This window comes from Lathyrus oleraceus, chromosome 3 (genome assembly GCF_024323335.1).
Source record: "Lathyrus oleraceus cultivar Zhongwan6 chromosome 3, CAAS_Psat_ZW6_1.0, whole genome shotgun sequence".
Lineage (NCBI taxonomy): Eukaryota > Viridiplantae > Streptophyta > Magnoliopsida > Fabales > Fabaceae > Lathyrus > Lathyrus oleraceus.
In genome coordinates, this window is record NC_066581.1 from 247,050,026 (window position 1) to 247,068,538 (window position 18,513).

The following is an 18,513-nucleotide window of genomic DNA, read 5'->3' on the forward strand; positions in this document are numbered from 1 at the left end:
ACAGATTTCACACGTGCTCGCCCGAGCTGGCTGAACCTATGCTATCTGTTGAGTACCTATATTCATAGCTTTCAGCTTTTTGTCTACTTCGGCAACAACAGTGTCTTCCAGACGGATTTTATTTGTCTCTAATTTTAGATCAATCACTACATCTGGTTGACTGGTACACCTGTCATATAGCTCTAGATGCTCATTGGCAGCTATTGCTTCAATAATCCTCTTGATACCAGTGGCTGTTGAGAAATTTGTTGAGTCACCGGCTGGTGTATCAATCAACTGTTTTGTCTTTATTTTCAGCCCATTAACGAACATCTGCATTTGTTCTGTCTGATCCATATTATGAGTGGGACACGCGACTAATATTCTTTTGAATCTTTTGCAAGTGTCTCCCAATGATTCACCATCCATCTGTTTGAAATTCAGAATTTCATACCTTTTTCGCAGGAATACTGATGCTGGAAAATACTCATTTAAGAATGCAGTTTCCATCTCCTCCCAGTAAGTGATACTACCAGCAGGGAGAGAATAGAACCATTCTTCCGCGTCTTCAGCTAAAGTGAACGGGAACATTCTTAATATTTTAGCTTCATCAGTGTGACCATCAATTTTCAGGGTTGTGCTCATAGTCAGAAATCTTTGCAGGTGCTTGTTGGCATCTTCATTAACCTTTTCGGTGAAAGGTTTTCTTTCCAATTGATTGATCGTGCTAGGATGCAATTGAAAATTTGTCACATTCACCGGTTGGTTAACAATGGTCAGTCGACCACCCGGTGCATTTGCACCTCCATAGTCACCCAGAAGTCTTTCCGGAGGTGGAGGAGGTGGAATTGGAGGAACTTCAGCCATTGGCTCCTTGACTTCTGGTTGATCTGAGGTACTTTCTTCTGTAGAATCCACTTTTTATTCTCTACGTCTTCGGTGAAGGGTTCTCTCGATCTCTGTGTCAAAAAGAAATTCAGCTGAGGGTTCTCCTCGCATACACAAATTAGTAAATTATAAATGACAGAAAAATAATTCTATTGCAAAGCAACAAAATTTTAATTGAAATAAAATTAAACTCTATATTTTTGGCAGTCCCCGACAACGGCGCCAAAAACTTGATCGGGAAAATAACAAGTGTACTATTTAGCCTTTTATAGTAATAATGGGGAAATTCCCCGAATGTCGATCTCAAGGACTGTAAGTCAATATCGAGTTTAAATTATCATTCAATTAAACAAAAAGTATTAATTTGGTTTTTTGAGTGTAAAAATATAATAATAACAGTAAAGGTAACGAAGGATGAAAATAAGGGTTTATAGAGAAAGAGGAACAATGCCAGGGGAGGTGTATGATTTATCCCTGTAATAACTCTGAGTTACTATTGCATCAACAAATATCAATTACTACCAGTTCTCAAGGGTATTTTCTCCCAAGTCCTTGGTGAGAAAACCTTTAATCAATCTACCCTAATTCCTATGTCCATAGCCAATTAGGGTGAAGTTAAGCTGTCTAATATCAAGAATGCTCTGGTTCATACAGGGTATCCCTAGTCCTAGGTGATGTCTACTATAGAGTAACCTGATGAAAACCTTATCAATGGCGGTCCAGCCTAATTGATAACCACAAATCAATCTCAATTGGTCCGAAAGAGAAAGCAATAAACACATCAAAAGGTTACCGTAAACAAAATATTATAAATGCAAATGTAAACTCAAATTCATTACAATTCTAAATCAAGGACACCCCCTAGCATTGGGGGGTTTAGCTACTCATATTGTTTAAAACCAATTCAAGATAAAAAATTACACATTACAAGTAATTGGATGACTTTGATCTTCAATCGCTCCCGCTCATGAATCTCTTCAGCTCTCCAAATGTCTTGATCTCTGTAATACTTGATTGCTTCACAATACTGTGGTTTGCCGTATTCCAAAATGATTTTTCCTTTGGCAGAAGACCTCTTTTTATAGTAAAAGTTCCCAGCAGCAGTTGGACAGGTCCAAGGATGTCTCTAAAAAGTCCGCAGAATGAAAAGCCCGAGAAAACTAGAAATTTTGGGCTTTGGCTGACACTATAACAACCCAATTTTAGTAATTATTTATTATGTTAGTATTACTATATTTTATTTTATTTATTTGGAGTGTTAATTAATTAATTGGTTGTTAGGTAGTATAATAATCGATTATATTAATTAATTAGTGTGTTAATTAATTATTTAGTTGATATGGGATATAATGAATAATGGAATTAATTAACTTGGTGTGTATATTGAGTTGGTTTGATTTGTTTGAATTAAATATAGATATTTAAATATTAGGTCTTATTGGGCCTATTAATTAAATTAGAGGTATCATGCTTTAAGCCCAAATAGAATACTAGTATATAAGAGGTGAGGAGAGTGAGAATTAGGATTTTTTGATCATTTGACAACAATAGAGAAAGAGAAGAGGAAAAATAAGGAGAAGATGGGAAGAACAAGAGAGAAGCTAGAGTTTCCAGAAAATTGAAGAGGTAATGGGGGAATCGTTATTATTATGGGTTAGTATGATGGGGTCAATGGGTAGAAACATGTTTAGGTTGAAATCCCTAAATTGCATGGTTTTAGAATTGTTATGTCTTGATGAATATTCTCGATTTGTAGTGATTTGATTGTGTTAAAACTGTAAATTAATGTTATATACTTAGAGTATTGTATGAGTCATAATTTTCTGAACGTTTGGCTTTTTACGGAATCGAAATCGGAGGTCCGAAAGTCCTCCGACGATGAAAAACGTAGAAAATTCTACATTATGTTTTATGTTAACTGGTTATCCACCGAGCGTTAACCGGTTACTTGCTTAAAAATCTGCGCAGGAAGTTGATTCTGTTTTATGTTAACCGGTTACCCACCGAGCGTTAATTGGTTACTTGCTTAAAAATCTGCGCAGGAAGTTGATTTTGTTTTATGTTAACCGGTTACTCACTAAGCGTTAACCGGTTACTTGCTCTGTTTTATGTTAACCGGTTACCCACCGAGCGTTAACCGGTTACCACTGTTGAAAAATGAAAAATTGAGATTTTAAAAGTTGTATTCATTTTGAATGAAATCTAATTGTGTGTATTTGATAATTAGCCTATATTTGTGAATAATATATTGTTATGAATGTGTATATGTACCATTGGTGGATAATTCATAGAGTTGAATTATGGTGATATGTGGAATGTTAAGATGGTAGAGATGATCTTAATTGCATATGTGTTAGTATTTGTACATTCATTCATGGCATGGTCGGCTTCATAGTGGAAGCGGTGAAACTGTGGGTTCACATGGAAATAGACGTTGATCCTTAATTGGAAATAGGCATAGCAGACGTTGATCCTTAATTGGAAATAGACGTAGTGGCTTGGATTCTAGATATTGAATCGGAAAGCGGTGAAACTGTGGGTTCACATAGACGTTGATCCTTAATTGGAAATAGGCGTAGTAGCTTTGATCTTGTCCGGATCGGAAGCGTGGCTTGGATTCTAGATATTGAATCGGAAAGCGGTGAAACGTTGGGTTCACATTGAGGTACCGCATGCATAGAGTCACATGTCTTGCATTGAGTCATATTAGAGTTATGTGATAATTGAATGTATGCATTGATGTGATTGTGAGGTGTGTATGAGATATGGTAATTGAATTTGGTGATGTTTGGATACATAACTTGGTGAAATGTGTGATTATGTGATAATTGTGGTTATGTGTATATTTGAGAACATTGCATTGGATTTTAATGTTATACTCCTTGGGTTTGATGTATGTTTGAAACATGTGAAATAAATGTTGGTTAATATTATTGACATGGTTATACAAGGTGTGATGAATTCCTTTAATTGTTGATTTAATCATTGTGCTTTATTATACTTCTTCATAATGATTTGAATTCTCACCCTTTCTGTTTGAATGTTGCCTTTACATGGGCATCGTGCAGATACTCAAGAGTAGTATTGCTGAAGTAAGTGGACGGTAGCTCACTCGAGATTAGCCGGAGAGTTTCCGTATTTTAGTTTGAAGACTAGGTAATGAGTCAATGCTCTGGTCATGTAACACTGGGTAGATTACTAGTATTGAACTCATATCTTATTTGGATATGCATTATGTTATTACTTGTTTTATCTTGAAGTGATTATTGAGAGATGATCATGGTATGGGACATGGATCATTTTATGACATACATGAGTATTCATTATTTTCCGATGCGAACGCATATTCTCGAATATTCATGATAATTGAGATGTGTTATTTTAAATGACCAGGTGTATTATATATTGATGATGAATGATGTTGGTTTTTGAAAGCTATTAGTTTTTGAAAACGTCGATGTGACGCCCTTTTGTTTATATGCGTGCTTATTTACTCTGATTATATGTTAAGTATTTTGGGGTACAAAAAGGGGTGTTACAGACACGGCCCGTGTCAGCTGACACGGGTGGTCGTGTCAGCCTACTGTTTAAGCTGACACGCCCATGGCAAGGATGACACGGTTGCTGTTTCTGCCTGACACGGCCCGTGTCAGCTGACACGGGTGGCCGTGTCAGGCTACTGTTTTCTTCACTAGCTTCCCTTGTCCTGACATGGCCCATGTCAGGTGACACGGGTGGCCGTGTCAGGCCTCCTGTACCGGGGTTTTCCTGCTCCTTTGCATGTCGGAATCTCGCACTGTCTTGTTCTGAGTTCTCCGGTTCTTCTACCTGGATCTATCGGACAAAAACACAGCTATCCCACGCATAAAATCAAGATAAAAAAAGATAAAACATAACAAAGATTAAAAACGCAAAAATAAAATAATAGAAGTAAAACTACTCGAAATGTACCGTAAATGCTTGCACCGTGTGTCAAATGTCTCTGTTTTGCGTCGGATCAGTAATGAAAACTCAATGTAAATGGTGACTGATCAGGCTGGGTGTTTGGTGGTTGGATGTATATGGTAGGTTGATGGTGTAAGGTTGGTTGTTAGGTTTGGGTGGGTTAACATTGTTGTTGGGCGGGGATTTGTTGTTGGGTGTTTGATGACGAAGCTCGTTGGCGTGGATCAATCAAATACATTGGCTCAGACATAAACTGTGGCGTTGTAACCGGCCTAAACCATGCCATATAATATTGAGTTGGTCTAACACCATGTATGATTGGTTCGTTTAAGTGTGTTGTCGTCGATTCCTTCAATGGCGACACATCCTTTTGCGAAGTCTCTCCAATCGGAATAATCCCGTTGGCCATCGACTCTTTATTGATGACAATCTCTCAAACACGTCGGAGGTTCTGGAATTTGTTGTTGCATGTCGAACTGCAGTTTTACACGGTCACTCTGGTGCATCTCCATAATAGTGAACCGGATGATTGGTCTTTTTGTTGTCCAAACTGCAACATCATCATGGATAACCTAATGATCAAGACCGAGATACAGCCTCCAGATAAATTGTATAAGAATTTGACATGATTTGAGGATACGTAATTGGATAATTTTTTTAAATCAAAAATAGAGTTGTTTAGTAGTAATACATCGTCTGGTCCAATGTGGTCTAAAAGATTGTGATAGACTACTACAACATGTTTGAGACACCTATTGTAGTTCATCCCCTTAACCGACCACTTAGATCGAAAAGATTGGAAATATATTAGTTACAGTTAGTTTTAGTATAAAGTCTAACAAATTAGAAGATTTAAGATAAACATACTTTGTTGCATAGGGGAATGTGAATGACTTCTCTTTGACCGGGGTGAGTGATGACATTCTTGATCAACCCCATGTTTGTAGCAAATAGGTGCAAGAATCAAACGTATGAGTATTTCTTTTGGCATTTTTACACAATGAACTATATAGATGGGACAAAACAGCTGAGCCCTAACTATATGTGCCTACTTTATTTATGTTTCGTAACAACGACAAATATATAATATTTACCGTATTATTGGTACTTTCCGGAAATAAAAAATTACCAAATAGAATGATAATATAACATCAAACTTTAATTATATTTTCATACTCAGTAGATTCTTCGTTAATGTTATGCTTGAATAATATTGTTTAAGATATTTTTAATACCTTGGCCCCTAGGTTGACCCAAAGTTTGTCCCGTAGTTGTGTCTTCCCACAAATGGGCACCCAATAATTCCTCCAATATACAGTTATCTTAGTTAACTCTACCATTTACGGTCTTACCATCGATAAGTAGACCTAACAACATGCAGACGTCCTCAAGTGTGACAGTACACTCACCGAAAGGAATGTGAAATGTGTGGGTCTCGGGTCTCCATCTTCCAAGTCTTTTGTATGTCCTGCTCTCACGTCATAGCGGCATGTTCAAAGCTTCGACAGGATCCTTCCAACTTACTATTCGATATTTACAAAGTCATAATGGTTATGTACTAACTGTCATAGTGTTGGAACAAACACAACAAGATAATTTTAATTATAACTCTTTTACTTTATATTAAAAACAACATTCATTTCATATGATAAGTAGAACAAATACAATAATTAAACAACAACACAACAAACTACAACAAATAAAATAACATCACAAACAAATACAACACATAAACAACATAACTATGTGATTACAACCATCAAAACAATTTTGTGAGAAGTATACGGCATTATGTGAATGTCTCTGCCAATTTTAATATTGACTCAGAAACGAACTTCTCCATTTTGGTTGAACGTCGTATCAAGTCATTGAATTCTTCTGTTTCTTTCACCATCTAACCAACAATTCAAGATCCCGTTAAGATGTTCGAAGGTATCTGCATTCCAAAGTCGAATCTTGATCGCAGGCTGCACTGCTGAAAAAATTAAATCGGCATTTCTCTTGTGAATATAAGGACACTAGTATGAATATGAAGACATTTTAAAGAAAATCGAAGTAGATTGAAGAAAAATGGAAGGAGAGGATAAGAAGTGGTGTGAAAATTTATGGAAGGGTGATGCTGTGTATTTATAGATGCAGTGGTGGAGCAGTAGCCACATGCATTGATGCACACATAGAGTGGACTATGCATGCGTCAATGCATGTGGCACCTACACACGCATGCGTCAATCCTACTGGCGCCTAGGTAATGAATGTGTCAGTGCATGTGGCGTCAATCACTAACATTTTCATTGGATGTGCCAATACAATTGACGTCTAGATTAAATATTTTTTAAAACATGATTATTTCCGTAAATATTTTTAAAAAATAATTATTTTAAAATTTTCATTAAAAAATATGTTATTTAAAAAAAATCGTCACAATAGAAAGAAAGAGAAAAAATGAACAAAAATTAAAAGAGAAGTTGCAAACACATGATCAGTGTGATCACAAGTTTACGAAATTAATAATTCAAATAGATTTGATTTTTTATTTTATGATGTCGAAAATATAAAAGGTAAATGAGAACCGTCCGATTCTAAAGGCTACCACACATGATTGCGTGATTGAAGAGATTTGCGGAAATCACGGTGTAAGAAAGAAAATTAATTAGTCCAAGTTTCTAAAAGTATAATTCCCGTTTTCTCTACCACTCCACCAAAATAAAATATTACTGTAACTATATTTCTCTAACGCGCTTTTACTTTAATTCCACCTTTTTCTTTCTATGACACATTTCAATAAGATATTCGTTTCCCATTAACAAGTCTCTTTTGTTGTTGAAATTAAAACAATAGCTACTAGTACTAACTCAATTTCATCTATTAAGCTCAAAATGGGTCTTCAAATTCCACATGACAACAACCTTGAAGACGACGACCAACCGATCTGTACGAACGTCGATTCATCCCTTCATAAAACAGATCCTCATGATGTGCTCTTACATAGTCCGGTAATTTATCTTACTTGTATCTGTTTTGTTCCATTCTGAAACTAATACCAAGATTTATATTGTTTATATGTTTCTTGCGATGCAGTCTGATTTTGATTTCCAGAGTGATTTGAAGAAATTGTCCTCCCAGCTGGATAATAATGAATCGTACGTTGCTCCTCGCTTACAAAAATTCATTTCAGAACAGGACTTACGCAAGGATATTCTACGACGTTTCTCATCTTTTTTAGTCTCAAGTGTTGTTTTTCTTGGTCTTTTCTACAATATATGGAGCTGGAGCTGCCTATTACCCCTGCAAAAACAACATATTCACCGCTTTTCCATTTGGACGTCCATGCTGGGGTTGTTTGGTTTTCTGGTGTTTGTTTGTGCTGTGGCTCTAATGGTTCTAGTTGGTGCAGTATTCACCCCTATGCAGAAAGCTATGCTTATCGTTTGGCTTGTTTTGATGCATCTTCAATCTGCTAACTCAATCCTTGAAATTTGCGTTATATTACTCGCTGGATTTTTCATGGCGTCGTATGCTTTTTGGAAAAAGGAATCACCAAATAATGAAAGTGATGTCAAATCCTCAAATATATGCTAGCTAATAAGTTGTCAGCTCAAACAATAATATGAATGTGTGTGGTTTCTTTTTAATACCAGTGTTGTGTTTCTTCTAGAATTTGTCTTTGTAATTTGCAGCTCATCTTATGATAAAAAATCAGCTCTGTAATGTGTGTCTTGGATTAAATAGTTGTATTGATTACCAAAGTTTCTATTCTTAAATTTTAATTTCGCTAATGTTCTGATTCATATCATCATATGAATTGGCAAATTTGGCATTTCAATCAATCTCCCACTCCTGTATAGATATTTATCAAACTATATATTACAACCAAAATGTTACCAGAAATCAAGTCCAACGTCTCTAATTCTATGATAAACAAATATGTAAACCTAATGCAATATCCAAGAAATAAAGAAAGAAACGATGAAATGGACTATGATAAACAAATATGTAAACCTAATGCAATATCCAAGAAAGAAAGAAACGATGAAATGGACGGACAAAGTGCTGTAGCAAAGTTCCCTACAAAGTACTGCTGCATCAGAAAATGAACTAAGTGCCACCCTATATTTTCTGTACAATCAAGAGAATCAGCATGTTTGTATGATAAAAGTGAATCTTTTTTTTGGTGCCAACAAAGACTGCATGCAGCATTCGGCAATAGCAATATCTCCTTCGTAATAAATAAGCTTGGTCTGCATATTCAACCCCACTTGCAAACAATCTGGTTCTGAATTATAGATTCCTATGCAAACTGGTTTTTTTTATCTGAAGTTCACTATACACCCAAGGAGAATGCACGTGAATATTTGTGAACGTTGATGCCCTAATGGTCTAGGTCTATCACAGAGTCCTTTCCCAATCATTGAATGAAGAATGCATCATTAACAATTTGGTAGCTATCACGTGATCAAACAGCGAGCACTGGAGAATCACTTGGTTCTTAAAACACCATATGAATACATCCTTTCTATGTCTATAGATTTAAGTTCCTTTGGTAACAGTAGGATTCCGGCCAAACTGAATGATCATTGGCTTGCCTTTAAATACATGTCCATGCACTAGAATCTGCAACCAATGTTCATAAGCAATAAAAATAATATTAATAAGACAAAGAAGAAGAAAAATTTGATGAATTTGACTCTTTTCAGCAGAGCTCATGAAAATTAAGATGAATAATAAAATTATTAGCACTTCAAACTGCATATGATGTGGTTATGATCTCCATAAGAAAGATAGCACATAGACTATTGACTTTCTTATTTTGCAAACTATGCGGAAAAAATTATGCCAACAGAAGAAGAAAATAGACTGATGAGGTCACCCCTCAGCTAGTTAGTGAGCAAGCTAATAACATTCTCAATGAAAAAACTTTTGGAGGGAATGTCGCAGAGAAAATAAATATCACTAAGGCCTTTGATACTCTTAATTGGGATTTTCTGTTTAGAGTCATTGAGAGGTTTGGATTTCATCCTATTTTCTCCAAGTGGATTAAATGCATTCTAGGGTCTGCTTATATTTCCATTTGTATCAATGGTCAGCTTAGGGGTTACTTCAGCTGCAAGCAAGGTGTTAGGCAGGGAGACCCGCTCTCACCTCTTCTTTTTTGTCTGGCTGAAGAAGTCATGAGCAGGGGTCTCTCTGATTTGGTCTCCAAGAACTGCATCAAGCTCATAAAGGAGTCAAGTTGTCCCTTCGCACACTTTATATGCAGACGATATTATGGTTTTCTCCAAAGGCAACAAGGCTAGCATTGAGACAATCAAGGAGTTGTTTAACAGGTACTCTGCTTGCTCTGGGAAGAGGATTAATCACTCTAAATCTATTATGTGCGCAGGCTCCATGACCCCTCAGAGACACAATAGGCTTGCTTCTGTCATGAATTTTAGTATTGGTCATTTGCCATTCCCGTACCTTGGGGCTCCCGTATTCAGAGGCAGACCCAAGGTGTCTCATTTCCAAGGCCATCATTGACAGGATCAAGAGTAAGCTGTCATCTTGGAAGGCTCAATTTCTTTCAATTGCAGGAAGAGTGTTACTTGTGAGGACTGTGATACAAAGCATGTTGCTGCATACTCTGATGATATACACTTGGCCAGTTGCCCTGCTCAAGAATATTAAAGGTGGTCCAGGAACTTCATTTGGTCAGGAGATACCTCTAAAAGGAAGCTAGTTACTGTTGCTTGGAAGGCTTGTTGTCAAAGCATTGAGGTTGGAGGCTTGGGCTTAAGGTCTCTTAATGCTCTTAATGAGGCGGCTGGTTTGAGAACTGCTGGGACCTTGCAAACTCTAAGGATCAATGGGCCTTAATTCTGAGGGCTAGAGTTCACAGAGGTGGAGGGCACATCAAGCACCATGTGTCATCTTCCATCTTGACTGGGGTGAAGCAACAGTTTCATGTTTTCAAAGCAAACTCCGGTTGGCTTGTTGGTTCAGGGACAAACATTAATTTTTGGCAAGATAATTGGAGTGGAAAGCCTCTTGTGGAGCACTTACACATCCCAGAACAATTTCATTGCCATTTGAGGACTATGCTTAGCTCTCTTCTTCATGACTCTAAGATAGTCCTGCCTCAAGCTCTTGTGAACATCTTCCCTAGCCTGGACCTGGTTGCTCAGAATGTTGAAGTGGCTAGACAAAGGCAGGAGATGAGGATTTGGTGCCCTGAGAATGATGGTCTGTTTAACCTGAAGAAAGCCTACTTGCATACATCCGACCATTCTCACATTTCCCCGGGGCAAAGTTATTTGGCATAAAGGTATCCCTCCCTCTACCTCTTTAATTTACTGGAGAATTATTCATGGAAAGCTACCTACGGATGAACAAATGGCTCGTAGAGGTGTGCAATCAGTGTCCATGTGCAATCTATGCAGGAAGGCCCCAAATAGTGTGAATCATGTTTTTTCCGACTGTTGCTATGCCAAGAAGAATTGGGCCTAGTTTAGTAATCTCACAAAGTCTGCTCCTATTTCTTCCATCATGGACTGTTGGGTTAGCCTTAACTCCTGTAGCTCGAAAACCTCCAAAGTTATTTTGGAGGCAGGTTATTCAAACATATTCTCTGGTATTTGGAGGGCAAGGAACAACTCTAGGTTTAATGATATTCTGGATAGGTGGGAGATCACGGCTTCAAGGATATATTCGCAAGTAGCTCTCACTGAAAAAGTCCTCAACCCTCTCTCTTTGGTGCATATGGCTGATTTCATGTTGCTTAAAGCTTTCACGCTTAGTATTGTCCCTCCGACTCCCAAGTTGGTTAAAGAGGTGTTGTGGATCCCTCCTCATCGTTATTGGTTTAAAGGAAATTCTGATGGTCCTTCGACTGATAATTTGGCTTCGTGTGGGGGGATTTTTCGTAATCACAATGGTATGCACATGGGAAGTTTTTTATTGTTTCTTAGGTGCTGGTGACGCGTTTTTTGCAGAGATCATGGGTGCGATTCTTTCTCTGGAGGATGCCATTGCTTCTCATTGGCAATGCTTTTGGTTGGAAGTGGATTCAATGCTCGTTATTCAAGCTTTCTCTAATCCTCTCTTGGTGCCTTGGAAAAATCGGAATAGGTGGCACAATTGTCTCCTAGGCATGTCTTCTATCAATTTTTTGGCCTCCCATATTTATCGGGAAGGCAACTATTGTGCAGATATTTTAGTTAGTTTAGGCCTAACTCTTAGAAATTATACGTGGTGGGATAGCATTCACAATGATGTAAGTAATGCCTATAATAGGAACTTACAAGATTTGCCTAACTTTAGAGTTTGCTAGTTTTGAGGTTTTGGCCTAGTCCCCCTCATTTTTGTACCCTTTTCCACTAATATATCTCTAAGGGCCTTGCCCTTTTTGTGCTAAAAAAAATCATATTTTTTATTAAATAAAACCAATAACTTGTGAGAAACATACCAGAGCTCGATGAGCCAGTTCTGTGGAGGGGAATGTTAAAAAAGCTTGACCCTTCATCCTTCCTTCCTGAAATTCAAAACTAGCTATTACTTTTGGGCTCACAAATATGCTGCTACCGTATACAAGACTTTCATGGGACATTAATACTGTTTAGTTGAATAGGCGCTATGGATCAAGTTGCACCAGTTATTATTTAAATGGACCATTTTCAAGCAAGCGACTAAAATTTAAGTATTATCTATGAAGTACAGATACCAGACACTCGTCGACACTGCTAATGTAAAAAACTTAGGACACTAACATCCTTATATATATTATAATATTTGACCGTCATTTATCCATCCCATCTACCATAGAAAAAAGTTTTAAATGTTCTAATAAAATTTAATATCTTTAAGCCTTCATTGATCAACATTGCTTTTACACATCTTTAATATATAAGTTGTGTCGGAGCAAAGAAAAAAAATTGGGACACCTGTCACATGAGTGTCATATAGGTGTTGGACACCGATTTAAAGAGTGTAGGAGCAAAGAAAAAAACTATTTTTCTGGGACACTTGTCTGAGTTTTCCAACACGTGTCGTACGAGTGTCATACAAGTGTCGGATACCGCGACATGCCTAATTCTAGAGGTGTCCGTACCTCATATATTATTTTTGCATACCATAAAAGAGCACAAGTTTATTACGAAATAATCAAAGATTTTACCTGCATCAATTTGACTTGAAGACCAGACTTAGCAGCCTCGGTACTTCCAAAGAAGGACCCTGAAGAAACAAAAGAAATATCAGGTAAGCTGTGGAATTAACACTCAGACAATAACTATATATATACTAAGAAAATCTCAAACCATCTATATTTTTATTAGGTTACCGAGTTATATTTCATTTTTGCATGAGAAAAAAAGTATTAAACAAAGCCTAAATATAAAAGTCTTGAAAACTCACCAAATAAAAAATAGAAATCGTCAGCAATCACATCTTTTGCCAAATTCTTAATATACAACACAGAAGCAGGATTTCCTGCTGTATAGTTCTGCACAATCCATCAGTTCAAAAATGTAAGTCTCATCAACATACAATTGTACACCATGGAAGCTCTCACAAATTCAACAATTTGACCATTATTAAAACATGCACAGTTCCAATGTATTAGTCCTTATTATGAACATGCAGTGCATCAGATGCACTTAAATATTACTAGTAGTCACAAAGATCCATTAGATCAATCATTTCATCATCAAGAACTCAGCGGACGAAACCCTGATGAGAAACAGCAAGAGTGGCAAGGTGGTGCAGTGAACGTGTCAGCAACAAGAGTTCCACTAATGAAACTAAAGTTTATTCCCTCCAGAGTGAATTATAAGCAAAAATAGTTAACTTTACTTAGAATAAAATAAAAACAAATATAAACAATTTTTCTCTTATTGAATGACAGTATCTCTTTAATATAATCATACGCTTCATTTAATTTAACTAATTGTATTTCTAATAATGACTCAATTTATTAGTCTGAGGGTAACTTGGACAATTGACTTTTTTTAATTGAAATTGAACATATTAAATATGATCAACTACCTTTTTCAATAGACGTAATTTAGTCCATTTTTGCTTATATTTCATTCTGAAAGGAGTCTTTTTCTAAGAAAAACTCATCAAGGGAGATTCTAAAGATTAAGACCGGAAAATACAAGGCTTACTTCTAAATTTATTTATAGGCGTAAGCTGACAAACTTGTTTCCAATATATAGACATGATAGTTCCGGAATGTAAACAAAATGTAAATAACATGATTTTCCCCTCCACTGAACCATGCTAGTGCAGACCGGTAAAACTAATCAGTTTCATTGCTTGCTTTCAAGTGATCATCTTAAGGAAATTAATACAACTAATTAATAATGTATCCTGAAAGAAGTTTAAGTTTCCAACTTATAATTAGAAACTTTTATCTTCTAATATGCTGAGATAAGATCCATACCTTAAACATTGGAAGAGATAATATTTCCTCAGGAGGTAACTTTCCTCTCTCTAATTCTTCCGGAGTCAAAAACTTGTTGGGATCTAGAGTCTCTTTTTCTGGCTCTTGTAACTCTGGACTTGTGTCATTATCCTTATGTTCATTCAGGGTTGCTTTGGGAGCAATTTTGATCTGCAGAATTATAAGGAAAGATAAAATTATTAATAGCTTAAACACAATGTTAATATGCTCCTGCTACCAATCTTGAGAAAAGAAAATACCTTTAAGACGGGGTTCTTTTTTATCATCGGGATTTCTTTCGGGATCAAAGTGGCAGGTTTTACTCCAACAGACTCATGAGCCACATCTTTATCAATAGCAGGGCCAACAATGGCCCCACGCCTGGCACGCTTTCGTCCAGAATTTTTTGCTCTTGCTCCATCCTCCTAAAAAGCTTTTATTACTTTCCATTGATAATCAAATTTCACTAAAAGCAAGAAAACGTAGCTATCTCCTATTGGCACCATATAATTATAGTTTGATATTGATTGACATAATAATTTTGCTTCAATGGAAGAGGTATTTTCCATGAAAAATAGACTAGAGTAAAGAATACATCAATAAATATATTGCTGGATGAAAAGCAAAACATAATGTCACATACCAATTCAGAAAGATTAGGCTGTCATACAAAAGATCCAGAAAATAAAGAGGCTCAGTTTGATCCCTAGCAAGCAGTGAAGAAGTTACCTCATCTGAAGATCCCATTTCTGATTCATCACTAGACATATCTGCAGATTGAGGCTTCGCAGTTACAGAATGAGGAGGAGGTAAAGGTGGGGCTGGCACCTCTGGAGGTAATGGTGGCGTGGGTAGTGCCATACGAAAGGGGGGAGGAATGTTCATTTTGTTCATCAAGTGTAGAACCTATACTAAAGAGGTACAGTCAATATGACGGGTTCAGTTATAAAAAGAGCACACAAAAAATGATACATGTGCTGGTAAAAGGAACCAATAAATCCTTGAAGCTTCATTTGAAACCAGACCAACCTGAGTGTAAAAGCGGGGAACAGCAATTAGAGCATTGACGATGTTGGTCAGTATATTTCCATCCGGTGGAGGATAAGCATACCTGAAAAACAATCATTGTTAGGCTTATGGCAAACCGAACATAATGACTCAACTTAAAAATCTTTTTCTAAAACTAATCATATGTAATAATTTCCTTGATTGATAACAGGATACATAGTAGTACTAGTAAACATGATAAATGCTTGCAATACTTTCACAATTTTATGAGAATCCCACTAAAAAGAGAGGTGAGCACAGGTTTTTGGGGGACTCGCATGAAATTCACTGAATCAAAGAAAGTGTTGAAAAAGTGGTTTGCTAAAATAATTCTAGTAAGATTAACACTGAAAACTACCAAGGCTTGACAGTTGACGGAACCTGATTTGCATCTGGCAGTTAAACTAAAAGCTTAACAACTAAGCTAAGAAGGCTGACTCAAGTCAAGTCTCAATTACAGGCATTATATGATATACAATGATATAATACAAAAATGCAACAAATACTAACAACTGAAAAGTGACAATTAGAAGCATACTCAAGATGAGGAGGAAATGGATAATCAACACCAACTCTATGGGCAATTGGCTCCTGAATAGGGAGGCCTCCCGATTTTGTGTCTCCGTCAATAGGTTTAGTTACATTTTCATTCTTCACCACTGGTGTATTAGAGTCTTTTCCCAGCTGAGCTCCGCTGCTTTTTTCCTCATTCGCAATTGGCTTACTAGCTTTCTCAGCTGACAAGACTTTACCAAGAAATTTCAACCTGATTAACCCCAAGGAAACAAAGATACAATCATCAAAAGAATGGATATCACAATATCAAAATATATTTTTGTAAACCAATTAATAACTAAAAAGGATATCACAATATCAAATTATTTTTGTAAACCAATTGCATCTATTGGGTTATTAAAAATGAATACCCATTTAGTTGGCGCTGTGCTTGAGATGCCAGCATGTCATTTTTGAAATCCACAAAAGCACAATTTCTCAACCTGCACTAGATCAAGCAATTATAAGCTATGCATTGTTTGAAAGTAATCATGAACTATGTAGCACTGACACTTCATGTTCAGGTTAAATTCAATCACTTCCATTCTCATAAATTATTAGCGGGTACGTGTTTCATAGATCATGAACACAAATGAGTTGGAAAATAAACCGCACAAATAGGTGAATGATACCTTCCACCGGAACAAAGGCGAACAGAGGAAGCTCCGTAATGGGCCAAGAGTCTAGAAAGGGTGTCGTCTTCAAAGGATCAATGGGCCTTAATTCTGAGGGCTAGAGTTCACAGAGGTGGAGGGCACATCAAGCACCATGTGTCATCTTCCATCTTGACTGGGGTGAAGCAACGGTTTCATGTTTTCAAAGCAAACTCCGGTTGGCTTGTTGGTTCAGGGACAAACATTAATTTTTGGCAAGATAATTGGAGTGGAAAGCCTCTTGTGGAGCACTTACACATCCCAGAACAATTTCATTGCCATTTGAGGACTATGCTTAGCTCTCTTCTTTATGACTCTAAGATAGTCCTGCCTCAAGCTCTTGTGAACATCTTCCCTAGCCTGGACCTGGTCGCTCAGAATGTTGAAGTGGCTAGACAAAGGCAGGAGATGAGGATTTGGTGCCCTGAGAATGATGGTCTGTTTAACATGAAGAAAGCCTACTTGCATACATCCGGCCATTCTCCCACAGTTCCCCGGGGCAAAGTTATTTGGCATAAAGGTATCGCTCCCTCTACCTCTTTAATTTACTGGAGAGTTATTCATGGAAAGCTACCTATGGATGAGCAAATGGCTTGTAGAGGTGTGCAATTAGTGTCCATGTGCAATCTATGCAGGAAGGCCCCAAATAATATGTGTTAAGAGTCCCACATCGGATAATATATGGCCTGAACATGTGTTTGTAAGTGGGGGCAATCCTTACTCTACCAACCGATTTTAACCGATTTTGTAGGGTTGAGTTAGGCCCAACCACACATTCTTAATGTTGAAATACAAGAGAATAAGAGACATTTGAATAAATACATATCAACACTCTCCCTCAAGCTTGAGCATATAAGTCAAATGCACCAAGCTTGTCTAAGTCTGTACAGGGCTTTATGTAGCCGGTACACCTTTCTTTCTTTGTCATGTTTCACAAAACCAACTAATTGGGCAACATAAACTTCTTCTTCTAAGGGGATATTAAGGACACATTTGTCAGTTGTTCAACAGGTGCAAAAGTCGATTCCTTCTTTCTGAAGAAATCATTTCACCACAAGCCTCATCTTGTGTCGAGTCACTTCTCCTCTGGGATTCAACTTCGCCTTGTATACCCACTTCACATCGATTGCCATCTTGTCTTGGGGAAATTTGACAAGTGACCAGGTGTTGTTGACTTCGATTTACTTCAGTTCTTCGTTTATTGCTTTCATCCACTTCGAATGTTTCAATGTCTCTACTGGTCACCACTTGCTTATTCACTGGGTCGAACAACTTGTATCCTCTAGTGAATGATATCCTATCAGGATCATCTGACTCGACTTGTCATCAAGTTTTCTTCTCAACTGATCTGACACATGTCTATGTGTTATAGATCCAAACACCCTCAGATGACTCAAGCTAGGCTTGACACCAAACCAACATTCTTCTGGCGTGATTCCTTCTAGCTTCTTCGTCAGACATCTGTTCAGGATATATGTCGGAGTCAACACAATTTTTCCCCATAATTCTTCGGGTAGATGATTTCCTTTCAACATACTTCTAACCATATTCATGATGGTTCTATTCTTCCTTTCTGCGACTCCATTCTGATGTGGAGTGTAGGGTGACACCACCCCATGCACAGTCCATTCTTTCACACATAATAAATCGAAATCTTTTGACATATATTCTCCACCACCATCAGCTCTCAAAATCTTGATCTTTCGACCGCTCTGTCTTTCGACCATAGATTTAAACTTGGCAAATACCTCGATCACTTCACTTTTCTTCTTGATTAGGTAAGACCATAATTTCGTCTGAAATCATCTATGAATGTAACAAAGTATTTGTTCCCTCCAATCGAATCCACCTGGAGAGGGCTACATACATCAGAGTATATGACTTCAAGAATTCCCTTCGACATGCTTCCTGCATCCTTACTGAAGTTGTTCTTATGCTTCTTCGCCTGCACACATTCTTCACACACTTCGTTTGGAATGTCAATTTTTGGTAATCCTAAAACCATATTTCTTCTCTTCAAATCTCTGA

General features: G+C 37.2%; 2 protein-coding genes across 2 annotated transcripts; one reads left to right on the top strand and one right to left on the bottom strand.

Moving 5' to 3' along the window:
- Positions 1-7,482: 7,482 nt before the first annotated feature.
- Positions 7,483-8,639, top strand: LOC127126669 (uncharacterized). Its single transcript, XM_051055628.1, has 2 exons — positions 7,483-7,805; positions 7,891-8,639. The coding sequence occupies exons 1-2, from the start codon at positions 7,689-7,691 to the stop codon at positions 8,389-8,391; spliced, it is 618 nt and encodes a 205-aa protein (XP_050911585.1). The 5' UTR covers positions 7,483-7,688; the 3' UTR covers positions 8,392-8,639.
- Positions 8,640-8,791: 152 nt separating this feature from the next.
- LOC127126668 (U11/U12 small nuclear ribonucleoprotein 65 kDa protein) lies at positions 8,792-16,869 on the bottom strand. The gene is made up of 11 exons (XM_051055627.1): positions 16,465-16,869; positions 16,204-16,275; positions 15,816-16,043; positions 15,260-15,341; positions 14,960-15,136; positions 14,491-14,655; positions 14,231-14,401; positions 13,201-13,288; positions 12,962-13,020; positions 12,254-12,319; positions 8,792-9,423 (listed from the first exon to the last, which is right to left on the bottom strand). Exons 2-11 carry the CDS (start codon positions 16,236-16,238, stop codon positions 9,340-9,342), a joined length of 1,155 nt encoding a protein of 384 aa, XP_050911584.1. The 5' UTR covers positions 16,239-16,275; positions 16,465-16,869; the 3' UTR covers positions 8,792-9,339.
- Positions 16,870-18,513: the final 1,644 nt, after the last annotated feature.

Coding starts and splice junctions, on each gene's coding strand:
- LOC127126669 (XM_051055628.1), top strand. CDS start 7,689: ATGGGTCTTCAAATTCCACATGACAACAACCTTGAAGACGACGACCAA. Junction 7,806..7,890: donor ATGTGCTCTTACATAGTCCG/GTAATTTATCTT, acceptor CTTGCGATGCAG/TCTGATTTTGATTTCCAGAG.
- LOC127126668 (XM_051055627.1), bottom strand. CDS start 16,238: ATGCTGGCATCTCAAGCACAGCGCCAACTAAATGG. Junction 14,402..14,490: donor AAAAGAACCCCGTCTTAAAG/GTATTTTCTTTT, acceptor ATAATTCTGCAG/ATCAAAATTGCTCCCAAAGC. Junction 9,424..12,253: donor AACTGGCTCATCGAGCTCTG/GTATGTTTCTCA, acceptor CATTGGTTGCAG/ATTCTAGTGCATGGACATGT.